Source organism: Epinephelus moara, chromosome 19 (genome assembly GCF_006386435.1).
Source record: "Epinephelus moara isolate mb chromosome 19, YSFRI_EMoa_1.0, whole genome shotgun sequence".
NCBI classification, from domain to species: Eukaryota; Metazoa; Chordata; class Actinopteri; order Perciformes; family Serranidae; genus Epinephelus; species Epinephelus moara.
Window position 1 is genome coordinate 16,561,172 of NC_065524.1, and position 14,372 is coordinate 16,575,543.

Consider the following 14,372-nt stretch of genomic DNA (forward strand, 5'->3'; position numbering starts at 1 on the left):
ACAGCACCATGAATATTAGTCTCTGTAAGGCTGGAGCATCAGATTTGGAGATGCTATGTTTACCACGGGGATCCAGCCTCTGAACTGGGATGCAGTTCAGTTGTTGTATCTATCTATGTATCTATTTATTTCCAGACCCTGTAAAAACCGACAAGTAGAAATAAAAAGGTTGGCTAAAACCATCTTATGAGTTTTTTATCAGGCCCATGGCTTATTCATCATCTATGAGCCAGAAATTCTGCAGAGCATCAAAACAACAAAAGCAGACTAATCAGCAACTGAGACTCTCTCATTATTTTTTAATTGACCGGGGAGTCTGTTAGTTAACCCTTTAGAGAGGAGAGTGAAGTGGCTGCCGATGAAGCAAACTGCAGTTTCTCTTGGCTTTTTCATCCGCTTTGCTGAACCTTCTCTTATCCAACAGAGCTCGGCTCATCATTACTTAAACTCCAGTTTGGAAGGGCTAAAGGCAGAATAAAGAAAGGAAAAGCTGGAGAATCATGAAGTGGGGAGGAGAGGTATGGGGTCTAAGAATGGAAGGCCAGTGGGGGCCGAGCTAGGCCAAGTCTAGGGCAAGGTTAACAGATGGAAGTGCTGAGGAGAGCACGAAAGGCAGTGCAGACGTGACAGGCCCAGCTAAGTCCTTATGAAGTGCTAACTGCAGGCGTGCCTCCTTTACTGTGGAAGAATGCGCAGAATATAACAGTCCTCACACACTGAGCATTCAACCACAGGCAGTGATGGAGGCTAATACACTCCCATACAATAAAATGTTGTGCAAATCTAAATTAATTTTAGTGTTGAATAACCAGAGAATGACAGATAAAGACAAGATGGGTGCTGAAATGTGTCTATGCTAAGTTAAGCTCCCCGACTTCCCAGCCCTCCCATTGGCTGAAGATCAAATATCTCTCACTTGCTCCATGTGTGACGCCTGAGATCTGCTCTGGTTTAAACCTGTTAATTGATACACCAACTGCTGCGTCGCAAGTCCCCCAACTCAGCGTGATCGGCAGCCCTGTCACACACCCCCTCCCCGCCCCCCCCTCATACCGACTGTCATGAGTCCAGAGCTGCCAAGCGTGTGCTAAGTGTCCCTGTAGCTGGATGGAGCATGGGGAGGGGGCTATGTTGAGTAATGCTTTACCACTGAAGTAATATGAACTCTGAAAGGTTGCCAGGGTTTATTTAGGGTCAAAATCCGTCTGAAAAATCTGGAGTCTGGAGAAGCAGACCCGAGGAATAAAGAAAACGGCGGGAAAATCAAAGAAAAGTACTGAGGCGTGCCAGATGAAGACTAAGCAAAGGCAGTGGAAGGAAAGACAGGAGACTCACTTTCAGGCTGCTTCTCGTTAGGTGTGATGGAGCGGATGAAGTCCTGGGGCGTCATGTAAACCTCAGTGTCTCCGTGCTCACCGATGACCTTCAGCGTGGCAAAGTAGCGAAAAATCTTGTCTGGAGTTGAGTAGGCTCTTATCCTGTTCTCATACTCCATCACCTGCCAACCAGACAAGAACCGCAATTAATGACGCAAAATTTCACACACTAGGCACGGGCACCACTCTCACATACCTAAACATCAACCAAATCAAAGACCCGACGATACTCCAACCCTGTGTGAAGCAAGGTAAATGATCTGAGGGAGAGTTAAGAGAGTGCGGAAAGGGTGAGGGGGTGACCAGAATAAAGAAGCAGGTGGCGGCAGGAAAACAAGTTGACAGTCCTGATGGGGAAGTATATTAACCTCCCGACTCAACTATCATATAATCAAAACAGGAAATAGTGTTATCAGCGTCAGTCTGACTAACATCAAGGGACACCGCAGAACCATCACAGCCACATGAAACTGTGGCAAGCACACATAAGTCTGACAGCGTGGCATCACTGACACACTGAGGTCCAACATTTTTGAAAAATACAACAACAAAAAAAAACCTAATTTATTCAGCCCTGTTACACACATTAGTCACGTCAATGTTTGCCTTGACACTTTTCACCATTTGCTTTTCAGCAGAAAGTTTCAAACAGATGCAGCATAACTGGGAAATTGACAGAGCGGTGTCTGTTTGGAAGCTGTGCTCAGCCACACATTAATCCACACAGACTGTTATTTCATGTGACACTGAGTGATTGTGTACACTGCACTAACTCCCTGTGGAAAAAACTAAAATGTGTTTTACAGCTTCAACTTTTTGAAGCCGTTATCCACTTCAGTTTGACAACAGAAAGTGAGAGAGATGCAGACTTTGATCAAAGTAGTCTTTTCTCAACTGTAGCTATGTTTGCGTGCTTCTGTGTTGGTTCCCCCTCTTTAGCAATCCTTATTGATCTCAAGGGAAATCACCAGGAGCATGGCCCCCGAGAGGCAACCATCAGTGTATGGATGAGAGGTTATAGGACAGTTCTGTAGAAATGCCATAGAGCGTGACTGATGTAAAGCCAGGGATACGCTGTCATCTCTCTCTGGATCTCATCACCTCAGATTTAAGGCTACTGATCTCAGCATCACCCACACTGATGGAGACTCAAGCCCATTCTTTTGAGCTTTCAGCCATTCATGTACTCTCTTTCCAATTGCACATATACAACCAGGGGGGTGAAACTCAATTCACACCAGTAATTTATTCATATCTTCCCTCAGGTTTTCAAAGATTGTTACGCAACATCTGAGACAAGAGTGGCAAATCACTTTAAAAGTAGGGAGGTGATGCCACTGAATTTTAAAACACACATTAGAGTGAAAATTCCCTCTTGCTGCATAATTTTGCATTTGAGTTATTATTCAGACAGTCCCCATCACCTCTGAAAAGAAAAAAGACAATACATATGGAAGGACCAAAAACTCTAAATACAATTTCAAAAGTAGGCTGGGGCAGTATTACAGTATACCAGAATACTTAGAGATCTCAATTGAATAATTTTAAATACCATAAAAAATACAGACGTTTCCCTTTCCATTAAACTGATAAAGAGATGCTGTATTGAGGCGATGTATTGTAGTGTACAGAATGTGCCACATGAGGTCAGTCTACTGAGGGAGCAGGCAACTGAGCGAAGAAAAGATGGCAACTGCGAGGGGTGGGGATAACATTACAGGACTAGTAAAAAGTCGGCCAGTAAGGCAGGGAGAGACAGTGGGAAAAAACCGTGGTAGAGCCAGCATATTTTTACATGTAACTCAGTGAAGTAAGTATTTATTTTGACAGAGTTGGTGATTGCTGGAAAAATGGAAAGACTAACCAAGACGGTTTTGACGAGTTTTATTTGTTTCTGTCAAGTTTTAATTAGAAAGATATGTGTAAGATTATTTCGTTTTTGTGGAATGTCATGAAGTCACAGCTTGAACACATGGGTTCAACTGACACAAGGAGAGGGGGGCAAAATATCAGAAATCAACCGGGGCTGACAGTGGCCTATTGGAAATTTTTATGATATATAGGCTTTAAATTTAATATACATAGGCTAGACCAGTGGCTCCCAACAGGTCCAGCCACTGGGTCCAGATTTCTCCTTTGTCATTAGTTCAAGGTCCATACAGTTCAATACATTTTGCATCATACCTGCATTTGTCCATGTCGTCAAGCTAGTTTGCTGTCTCTGTCAAGTATCTGTCCATTCCTCGCTCACTCTACAGCAGGAAGCAGCACTTCAAAATAAAAGCTCTGTGCCAGAAATTCAATGTACTTAAAAATAAAGTGTGTTTTTTACAAACTTGACACATTTGCAAGTCAGTTGCGGTCCATTCAGAATGGACTTGCGACCTGCTTTTGGACAGCCACCCACCAGTTGGGAACCACTGGGCTAGACAATGTCTATCACCAGCAGCTCAGCTTTTACTTTTTTGTTTTTTACAATATACCTTCATACACTGTATACCCTGGTGAAATGTCAGAAAGAAATGAAAAAAGTAGATACTGCCTAAGCCTCTGTCAACATTCGACCATCTACATTCAAGGGTAGTCTCAGTCTAAAGCACTGACGCACACGCTCAAACTTTTGCACACATACACACACAGAATTTACTTCAGACAATAAGCTTTATCAAACTTTGAGCCTTTATTTGACATGGTGAGTGAGCTGGCACAAACAACCTATTTTTACCAACACACTAGTGAATCCTGCGGTGCTAAAACGTTTTGCTCCCTAGACGTCTATATGCTTTCAGCAGACTGAGGCTGCTGCTGAGGCAAGAGTGATTGCACAATTTTTACGTCTACACCCATAAGTCAGATGTACTATTGCATCACATTTTCTTTGAATAGAATGCATGGAACATTAAAAGGTCCTCCACTCTCCTTTTCCCTGGTCCTCCAGCAAAAATATGCAGAGCTACAAACTGTAATTAATTGGCATCATATCAAAGACCCTTTGGTCTTCCTCTGCTTGTCCTTTGTCATCTACTGCCTAATTAACAACAATAAAATCTTACGGGTGGTGCATTTCTGTTGTTTATGACAGCAGCAATGCATGCTGATTACCTTTGTGTGTCTCCGTAAAATATTCTGTCAAAAATATACTTGCGTTTGCATATTGGACATTGATTCGGAAGGCTTTCAAAACACCATTCTAGAGGTGAATTAAAATACTGGACTCACTGAACGGCTGAATGTTTATTGTTTATTGATTACCTTGCGGTCACGGAATCCAGAGCGTGGCTTCTTTTTTTTCCCCTCACCGCCTTCGTTTGCGTCTTCGTCTCCACTGCTGGCCTCCACCGACTTCTCTGTCTCTGTCTCAGAATCTGCATCCCTTACAAAGTCAGCCGCCTCTCCATCCGGTGAGGGCTCAGTGTGTCGAACAGAAGGCCCTGCATCTGCATATGCTCTAGTTTTCAACGAAGAAACAGATTAGAAACAGATTAACACCTGAGAGACATTTCTGTCATTCACAAAGAAGGTTAAATACTGCAATATCTCTTTATGTTTTGCTCTGGTACCAAGGAAAATCAGGGAAATGTGTAGCTGACTATGTTTTGCAGCAGAGTATGGACTGTAGTTATGATGCTAAACAGTTAAAACAGGGTGAGAGAATGAGAGAGATTATGCTGCGCTGTGCTTTCCTTGTCTGTGTATTACGCAGAGGTTCACCAAGGCAAACTCCCACTTGACCATTTTTCTGACTAAATTGAAAATTGGAATAATAATAATAAATAGCTGGGTCTGTCTGGGGCAGACTGAATAATTCAGTTTAACGAGACACAAGGAGAATGAAGCCTGGGGTGAAGGCCTGGAACAGTCTCGTCCCATCAGTCTCAAATGCCCTGAGGCACCATCCATCACTCTGCCTCCTGCAGCACAGTCACTCTGTCCCCATAGAGCTCTCACGTCAACACCCTCTCAACCGCTTTGCCTTAACTAAACAGCAGCCTCCTTAGTAATGGATAGCCATAAAAACATTGTGACAGCTTTGGGGTGGTGGCTTGGCATGTCAACAGAAATGCAGGTAAGCAACTTCATAGGGTGGTTTCCCTAACGGTTGTGTAATGTTGGGGAATCGAATTTGGCGTGTGCTCAAAAGTCGAACTGCTGTCAAATACTGCACCGCAAGCAAATCCAGGTTTACTGAATGTAGATCAAGGTCTGGTCATTTAAAGGCCCTGACACAACAAGCTAATGGTCGGCAGTTGGTCAATGTTGGGCAGCTGGTCAGCGTCTGTGGCACTAATTGGTGCGGTGTGTCCTGCATCTTTGGCCCTCGTTGGCTCCCGTTGGCTTTTTTTTTTTTTCCCCCGTGGCCGATTCAGCATATTGAATTGGCGACAGCAACAGCGACAGCAGAGCCTCTCAGTGAATGAGATAATTCTGATTGGCAGTTCAGCTCAGTGCACGAAATGAGAAACGGAAGTGAGGAAAGAAAACAGTTGAAGTCAAAGAGGAGTGAGATCAAAATAAATTTATTACATAAAGTCTGATTATTTCTCTTTAGTCATTGAGCTTTTCAGCAGAAACCTTACGTGATGGTTTGTATTATTGTTTACTGGCGCACAGTAAATATGCTTTGCGCTTTCAACATTGGGTTGTGTTGTTAATGTGCTAACTGGTTAACTAGCATCAAGACAGTCTTCCGGTTCCCCTTTTGACAAATCCAGACTACTGCCATCTGCTGGTATGGAGTTACTTCCTCTCACGCAGGCACAGAACATTCGTGTTAGCTGACCATCGGCTATAGTCTTTGTTGGGTGTTCACGTGCAACTTTTTGGCAGAGACACAGGCGACATGAGATGATGCAACAGTCAGCTATCATTGCCACTAGTTCTTTGAAGTCAGTTTGGTGTGTCTTGGTCTAGGGACCATGCAAGACAGAGGAGCTTGCAAGTCATGGTGTTAAGAGCAACTGTCTTGAGAGAGTCGATAGATGTGTCGTTCAAGAGCTATATCTCTGACGTGGTATAAAGACCAGAAAAATACAGCTGAAAAGATGCAAAAATGAAAAACCGGTCATATTAGACTTTTGGAAGCAACAATGCCTTTTGGGGTGGTGACGTTTGCTTGATAATTTGAAATATTTAATGGCAAGTCAGCAGCAGTCAAAGACAAACTTCTCCATGAAAAGTCACAGTAACATATTTTGCAGTCTTTCATTATTTTTATGTTTATTAATGAATTATTTGAATTTATTGTGTTTTTATGTTTACAAACCAGCTTGCCTTAAATTGCTCCTTGAGGGACAAAAGAAAGTACTTTAAAATTGAAACAGAAGGCCATTATCATTTTCTCAGCAGTACATAGAAGCACACAGTTGTATTATTGGGCTCTTACCTTTTCCAGAGCAGCCCAGTAGTAGCAGAAACACCAGTTACCCCAGCAAGGGCTGCCAACATTAGCCTCCTCCGGCCAGACCCTCGCACTGCCCCACTGTGGTAGCGCCGGGACAACTGCGCTAGCCCCACTGAAACTGCGGTCAACGCCCGCAAGCGAAACATCCTGCAGAGAGAAAAGAATTAAAGGTGTGGTGAAACAGCTGACACTCATATGGGGGCCTACACAGGACCGTATTGCACTGAACTACACATGTGAACGTCACATAGAAGCACGCACACCACTACCACTGTGTTAAGCACATTCCTTCTCCAGTCATAAGCTTGGAAGTCTTAGGTAAGGATTTGGAAAATTTGACCAAAAAACTAATTAACACTCATCTCAGGAGGCGAAGCTTAGAACAATAGCAGTGCACTCGTGGGATCTGTCTTCATACTGCACTGCAGGCAAAACTGTACCTCAAACAGCCAATGCAGCAATGTCTTGGAATCCTCACACACCTCAATTAATAAACAACAGAAAGCGAGGATAAAACTAATTGCCACCAGCAAAGCTAAGCTCCAGAACTTCATTTTCAACCAGACTGTTGCTTCATTCATCTGTGTCATGGAAAGATGATTAACAATTAAGCAAGGGACTACTGGTGTGTATCTGTAGCTCCCATGTGTGCAGAAAGCATGGGACAGAGGAGTTCATCCCACTGAGGCCTGAAGCTACCACTTGTCAATATCCTATTAACAATTCAGACACCGATTGTCTAACTGATTCAGGAGATAGACAGAAGAAGACATGGCGAATGCTAACTGGAGTGTCGGCAGCCCATGACAATTGAGACTGAGGGGAAGAGCGAGCATGTATACACATCATTTCAATGGAGACTGATGCCAAAGATATTAATGACATCAGCAAACAATAACCCTATCCAGTGCAACAATATGAATGAAAGTCAGTGGTACAAAAACATTTTTAGAGGTTTGTTCCAGTTTATCTAACATTTTTGGACCGTCTTACACCACAGGAATTATGTGTGAATTCTAAAAATGGCCTTTACACACTTGTACTGTGGCACTGAACATGCTTATTTGTTTAAATGGATACACTCTAAATTTGGCATGATGTCTAGCTCTTGCTTCTATGTGGACTGAATGCACTTATTGAAACTTATTGTCACTTTGGACATAAGCCACTGTCAAATAAGTGTAATATAAAGTACCAAACAACATGAACAATTTGCCATATCTGTAAAGAACAAAATGAAAATGATGAGAATTGAGGCAATCATGTCTGCATCATTGAATTTCTTGATGCCCTTATCAGATCTGCTTGGAAAGTTTTCATCCCCCTTGGTGTTTTTCCTATTTTGTTGCATTACAACCTGTAATTTTAATGGCTTTTTATTTGGATTTTTTTGTAATGGACCCACACAAAATAGTCAAAATTGGTGAAGTGAAATAAAAAATGTGTTAAAAAAACAAAAGTTACTGAATATGATGCATCCCTTTGCTATGAAGCCCCTAAATAAGACCTGGTGCTACCAATTACCTTCAAAAGTCGCATCATTTCTTAAATAAAGTCCATCTGTGTGCAGTTTAAGTGTCACATGATCTTGGTATACACATGTTCTGAAAGGCCCGACAGTCTGCAACACCACTAAGCAATGGGTACCACATAGCAAGTGGCACCATTAAGACTGAGGAGCTCTCCAAACAAGCAAGCGGGAAAAGATCTGGAGAAGCAGAGATCAGGGTTGTGTTCTAAAGAAATATCTGAACTCTGAACATCCCACTGAGCACCATTAAATCCATTATTACAGAACTGAAAAATATGGCACCACAACAAACCTGCCAAGAGAGGGTCGCCCACCCAAACTCATGGACCAGGCAAGAAGGGCATTAATCAGAGAGACAACCCTGACAGGGAAAGGAGCTTGTACAGAAAATAGGTTTTTTACAGCTGAGACACGCCAATGCTCTCTTTCTTCTCATCAGCCTGTGTGAACTTTTTGGCCAGGAAGGGGACACTGGGAATGTTAAAGCCATCTGAAAAGCAGTGAGCCACACTACAGCTACAACTCCCTTATCTGTCTATCCATCTCCGCAGAGTACTAAAAATGACCTTGTTACTGCAATATGGAAACCCTCTACCGTGACCCACTACCTTTGGTGGAGACATCTCATTTGCATACCTTGTGTTTAGGGCTGGGCAATATGGAGAAAATCTAATATCACAACATTTTTTATACCTAGTCTCATATCACAATTAGGGATGTTGCTAACTTGACTTGACTTATCTCCCTAAAGTTTAAACAAAAGTTTAAACTTAGACTGGCCGACTTGTCTAATTGTAAGAAAACACAAAGAAAACAGTTAAAATCGAGCACAATTCAATCCATCAGGAGTAAAAAATTGTCCAAATAAATATTGTGATAGCCATTAATCATGTACATCCCTAATCAGGATATGGATACGATATCGATTATACCCCTACTTGCATTCAAAAACTTTTTAAATGCTGCAATGGCCAATGGCTTAAGAAGGACTAGTAACTAGTATCTTATACTATTACAACAACAGAGAGGAAGCAATAATGAGGCACAGATGTAAGTGTATTGGAGCTCTTGACTACTGAGGTTTTAGCAAGATGAACAGTGTACTACATAGTACAGAACATTTTGTCAAAGCTGAGCTGCTGACAAAATGGTAATGGAGTGAAAAATACCACCTGTGATTTTAAGGGTCATTTTGGCATGTTTGGTAAAAGCTTTCTCGAGCTGCTTGTGAGAGATGTGCCCTTCAAAACATCACCCAGTTATCATTAAGTCACTTGCATTTACGTTTCCTTGTCTTTGTTCTATATCCATAAAGCAAGGTGCTACATTATAAGTAGTAACAGCCTGACAAATTTAGAACACCATCCAACAGTTTATATCATCCCTTGTAGTTGTCAAGGTCTTTTGATCGAAATCTCTTGATAGTATTTTAGTCACTGTTATCAAGATGAATGATAATACTTGTCCAAAATTAATCAGATCGCTGAATGCTACAAAGCGTACATCATACTACTACATCAAATCCCGGCCAATTATATTTTACATCCAATGCTGCCTAGTGCCTACCCATTAGAATAAAGCATGGAAGCTTGTTCAGCATGTCTCAGGTTGTATCCTTTCACAGTGAGCCATGTGTTTAAGACATTCGTTTTCCTTATTTTAAAAGCATTTAGTCCGGTCAGTCCCACAGCACAATCCATCATCACATTCAGCCCTTTAAATCCAGTGACAAGGTACACTGGGACCTGGAACTGACCTGGGACCTGGTGAATCAATACTGCTTTTGGTCATCAACATTGTCCCCCACCTTTTGACAGTGATATGTTGAGATACCCACAAGAGAAACACAAGTATTTATGTTGTGTGAACACTGCTCTGTGCTTGGATGATCGGATCCCATAAAAACAAAGAGGGGACCGAAAAGGAGAGGGCAGTGTCACCTCAACCGCCTGGGGCTCTAAAAGTGATGTTTTATGCCCTCAGTTGAAACTCGTGATGCATTTGTCTCAAACAATAGTAAACTTGGCAGTTTTAAGACGCTAAACTTTGCAGTTCCTCTGTTGTTCAGGGATGTTTTCTGCCTCCGAGCGGTAAGTATAAACAGAGAGATGGGATTATTGTCGGGAGTACCAGGAGCACAGATTAAACTGTTACTAGTTTCACAATAAACAGCTGTAAAATTCCTTACGGTTAGTATTACCGTTTCAAATTTTAATTCTCATTAAAACCGTGTTTGATAAACTCATGGTAAACACTGTCAAGCATCAACCAAAGTTAGCAACAGTCTCCCAGATGCAGGTGCAGCATGCAACGTAGGTTTGTTTTGCGGTTCCCTTGTTTACAAGTGGGCGTGTAGCAGGCAAACCCAGTGATGCTACTGGTGATCTACCAGTACTGATCTACAGTGACACAGACATTAGATCAAGCATTTCAAAGACAGGCTATCTTTGATGTTACTGCACATTTGATATGGTTTTCATATGTTTACATAAGGTGTTGGCTAAGTTATTATTTTAATGTTTACGCAAACAAAAAATGCTGCTAATTTTATTGATGGCTTTCAATATAAAACTTGGTGAAATGATTTCAACACGTGTATCACTACTTTTAGGACACTTTCATCATATTCATCACTGATATCCATGGGTCATTTTGGTCACTATAATAGTGAAAAGACTGACTTTGCAGACTGCAAAGATCTTTAAGCTGGTCTGTGATTTGCTCCTGACTTGCGACAACTTTATTACGAGTTGATTCATTGATCTGACATAAGTACTTTTAAATTCTGAGCAACGTTTATTTATCCATTGTATAGAATTAGACTATTACCAGGTGATTTATGAAAATGACACCATATACACTTCAAAGAGGGATAATAATAATAATCAAAGGTTGAGCCATTTTGACAGTGTGGTGACTCACAGTATAGTCAACCATTCCTCACTGCCCAACTGGAATATCGACTTATAGATACCAATGTTAAGACTGTGTGTACTGCAGGTGAATTTGTCAAAAGGGGGTTTTAGCAAACACAGAATGGTAAACCAGCATGACTATTGTGTAATGGCCTTGTAACTTATATGGGGGAGACCCCACAATTTCCAAAAACTAGGGTCCAGAGACACCCATGGGTCCACATACAATGTTGATTACATCCCTAAGTAAATAAAAGTGAGAAGTTGTCTTTCAGCAGAAATTTGCACAACACCATATGTTTTATTTTCCCGATTGTCACCTACATAACTAACCATATAGAGTTAGCACACATCTTCTCTGATGAGCACCCAAGACACAAACACTGCTTCATGGTGTGGGGTGTGGCTGATGTGGTCCCCATCAGTGAGTCGGGGTTCTTGACAACAACATTTCACAAGGCACGCAGTTATAAAAGCTAACTTAACTAGCTAACATCAACACAGGGGTCAAAACATAATGTTTATGGTAATATTAGTGTCATGCTTGACATGTCAGTGTGGAAACCCGAACCCCTAAAGTTGTCCCATGATTGACAAGGACCCCAGTGTTTTCTTTAAACCCGTAATATGACCTCCTTTACAACAGCCTGCTGTGATATAGCCCGCTACTGGTCTGTTAACGAAGATATTTCCAACGCCAGTCCTCATTTTGTATCACTTTTTACTGTTGACGTGACATATTCAGCTACGGAGTCCAGCAGGCAGATAATTGTTTCGTAGGGAAGCTAACGCTAGCTAGTTAGCATGCTAACAGTTAGCATAAATGTCCACTGTTAGCTCAGGGAGCTGTTATCGGTTACTCACAGGCCTCGTTAGCGAGCTTTGTAAGCATAGAAGCAGCACAGTTACTCACGTCAGTGTTGACACAAACGCCAGTCAGTCCAAAATGATAGTGTCTTCGGCGTTTCAGGGGACGTCTCCCCTCCCGTGTCTGCAGAGATGGAGCGCAGCGTAAACAGCAGTTCCGTGTTCACCAACAGACGTGCAGACAGCGGGGTGGGGCCACATGTACACACCCCACCTCATGCAGCTCAGACCGGCTCCGTCCCAACACTGCTGGGGATGTATTTACTGTGTGAGGAGCACAAAGTCAAATGCATATCATTTTTATGTAATAATAACATACTATATAATATGCTCCTATTCAGCACAGTCTCTAACCATACATGCGAGCTGAGCTGAATACTACCAATGTGATGAAAACTATTTTTCTATACTGAAAGGACCAGCATGTTCCCTTAAAGCACATTAATGTGTATCACTCCAACCTGTTAGCCTTCAATTATCTACAAACTGAAGTCAGCATGAAAAAGGAGAACAAATTGTGTATGTTATGGTTCACATATATATTCATATTCATCTAATTATTCATTTTGGTGGGCTAAGTTTTGAAATATCCTGTATACCAGGGCCGTATTCACCTAATTAACACTGGGGGACCATTCTTGATTGACTCTTTCTGTGACCCAAACCTCCAGGGGGGTCTGGAGGAAATTTGACCCCTAAAGTAACTTTCCAGCTATACTGACCATTTTAGAGCTTTTATATTAAAAAAAAAAATCTTAGATCAGGGGTTCTCAGAGTTTTGATGACCAAGTGCGTCACAAGAAATAAACACACTATGACATTTTCAAGGACTTTTTTTTATAACATAATATACCATGATTTTTTTATGACATACTTCACTATACTATGGCTTTAGAATTTTTTATGATACTTTTTTTATGACATGCCAACACTTTACAAAAACTGTAACAATAGCCAGTGATATAGCCTATGTAACACTCATATAACATTATACTTTCACATTTTTTAATATGTTTAAAGGTAATGAAAGAGAGACAGTACAGTGTTTGACACTGATTGTACCTGCCCACAGCAGGCGAGCAATGGCCTCTGCTTGGGTACAGCAAACTTGGACAAACCACATCATACTTGAACCAGTAGTAATAACAATGGCAATCTTTTTAGTTTATTTATGATCTGGAGTACATTTGCCAATGATTATTTCAGACAGCAGTGCATGGTTGCCTTTCACAGTATTGCTTTTTTTTTTTTCCTTTTTTGTTATCAATATTGTAGGGGCCATGAATTTACTTATAAAGTGATGGCTTTTGTAAGATTAGTAGGATTAATACATTTTGAGATGGTTTATATTTTGTATTGTTACATGTTTTTTAGTTAGTGTTTAGGGATATTATCATTTATTATCATTTTGAGTCGGGTCACATTGATATGGGTGGTGTCACTCATAATCTATATGAGTATCTCATCTTCACCTGTAGTCTTTTTTTTTGGTTGGAAAGAGAGGGTGAGTGGGTTGCCGTATTTTTTGTTGACCCCACTCTTCTTTGTTCGCTGTGATTATCTTAATGATAAGTTTGTGCACATTACAATAAGTTGATTCCTTTTCATTAATAAATCTATTTAACATATTTTGGATGTCAGCAAGTCTTTCGTTGGCATGTCTGACAAGTTAACCAGGCCCAGCCTCTGCCTTTCAGCGACTTTTTGTTTGTTTCCTGCTGTCGCTACAAATATATTGGGGAAGACATTTTGAGTATACTTGATTATTGGGGGGATGTGTCCCTCTTGTATTTATCATAACTACTGCCTAGCCTCGTACACCTTGAGTACAGCTTTGGCAATTCTATTTCTGATTTAAAAAAACATTCATTTCAATATCATACCTGAATTGAACTGGGAGATGGGGAGTCTCTGCTGTCAGTCATGCATGCCTTGACAGAGCTCCAGTATAAAAATGTATCAAAACTAAATGAATTGCCTCCTCGCAGTGTGCCAGCTCTAATTGTTGCCTTGAATACATATTTGCTGGACTGAATGCATAATGTGAAAGGGAAAGCTAGGGGGGCTGCTGAGTCGACTGGGAATAGAAGACTGCAGGTTGCAGGGACTTGTCACATCCAATGAAAGCGGAGGTCAAATTTCTGCTTGATGTGACCGTACATCAGCATTAATGAGGTTATGATGAATAAAGTAAAGATAGAGTACATTGCTGCGCAGAAGTGACTGTTAGGCTGAGTCCAAACATCGGCTGGTTCCTTTACAAAGTGCCAGGAATGTCTGAA

The 14,372-nt window shown here is 41.4% G+C and overlaps 1 protein-coding gene across 2 annotated transcripts in view; it reads right to left on the minus strand.

Moving 5' to 3' along the window:
- Window positions 1-12,288, minus strand: part of micu1 (mitochondrial calcium uptake 1) — a 36,851-nt gene extending 24,563 nt beyond the window's left edge. For both annotated transcript variants that reach the window (XM_050070598.1, XM_050070599.1), the window contains exons 1-4: window positions 12,137-12,288; window positions 6,760-6,924; window positions 4,629-4,824; window positions 1,336-1,498 (exon numbers count right to left, since the gene is read on the minus strand). In XM_050070598.1, the coding sequence (XP_049926555.1) occupies window positions 1,336-1,498; window positions 4,629-4,824; window positions 6,760-6,923 (523 nt within the window). In that variant the 5' untranslated portion in view covers window position 6,924; window positions 12,137-12,288. The remainder of the gene's footprint in view (window positions 1-1,335; window positions 1,499-4,628; window positions 4,825-6,759; window positions 6,925-12,136) is intronic.
- Window positions 12,289-14,372: the final 2,084 nt, after the last annotated feature.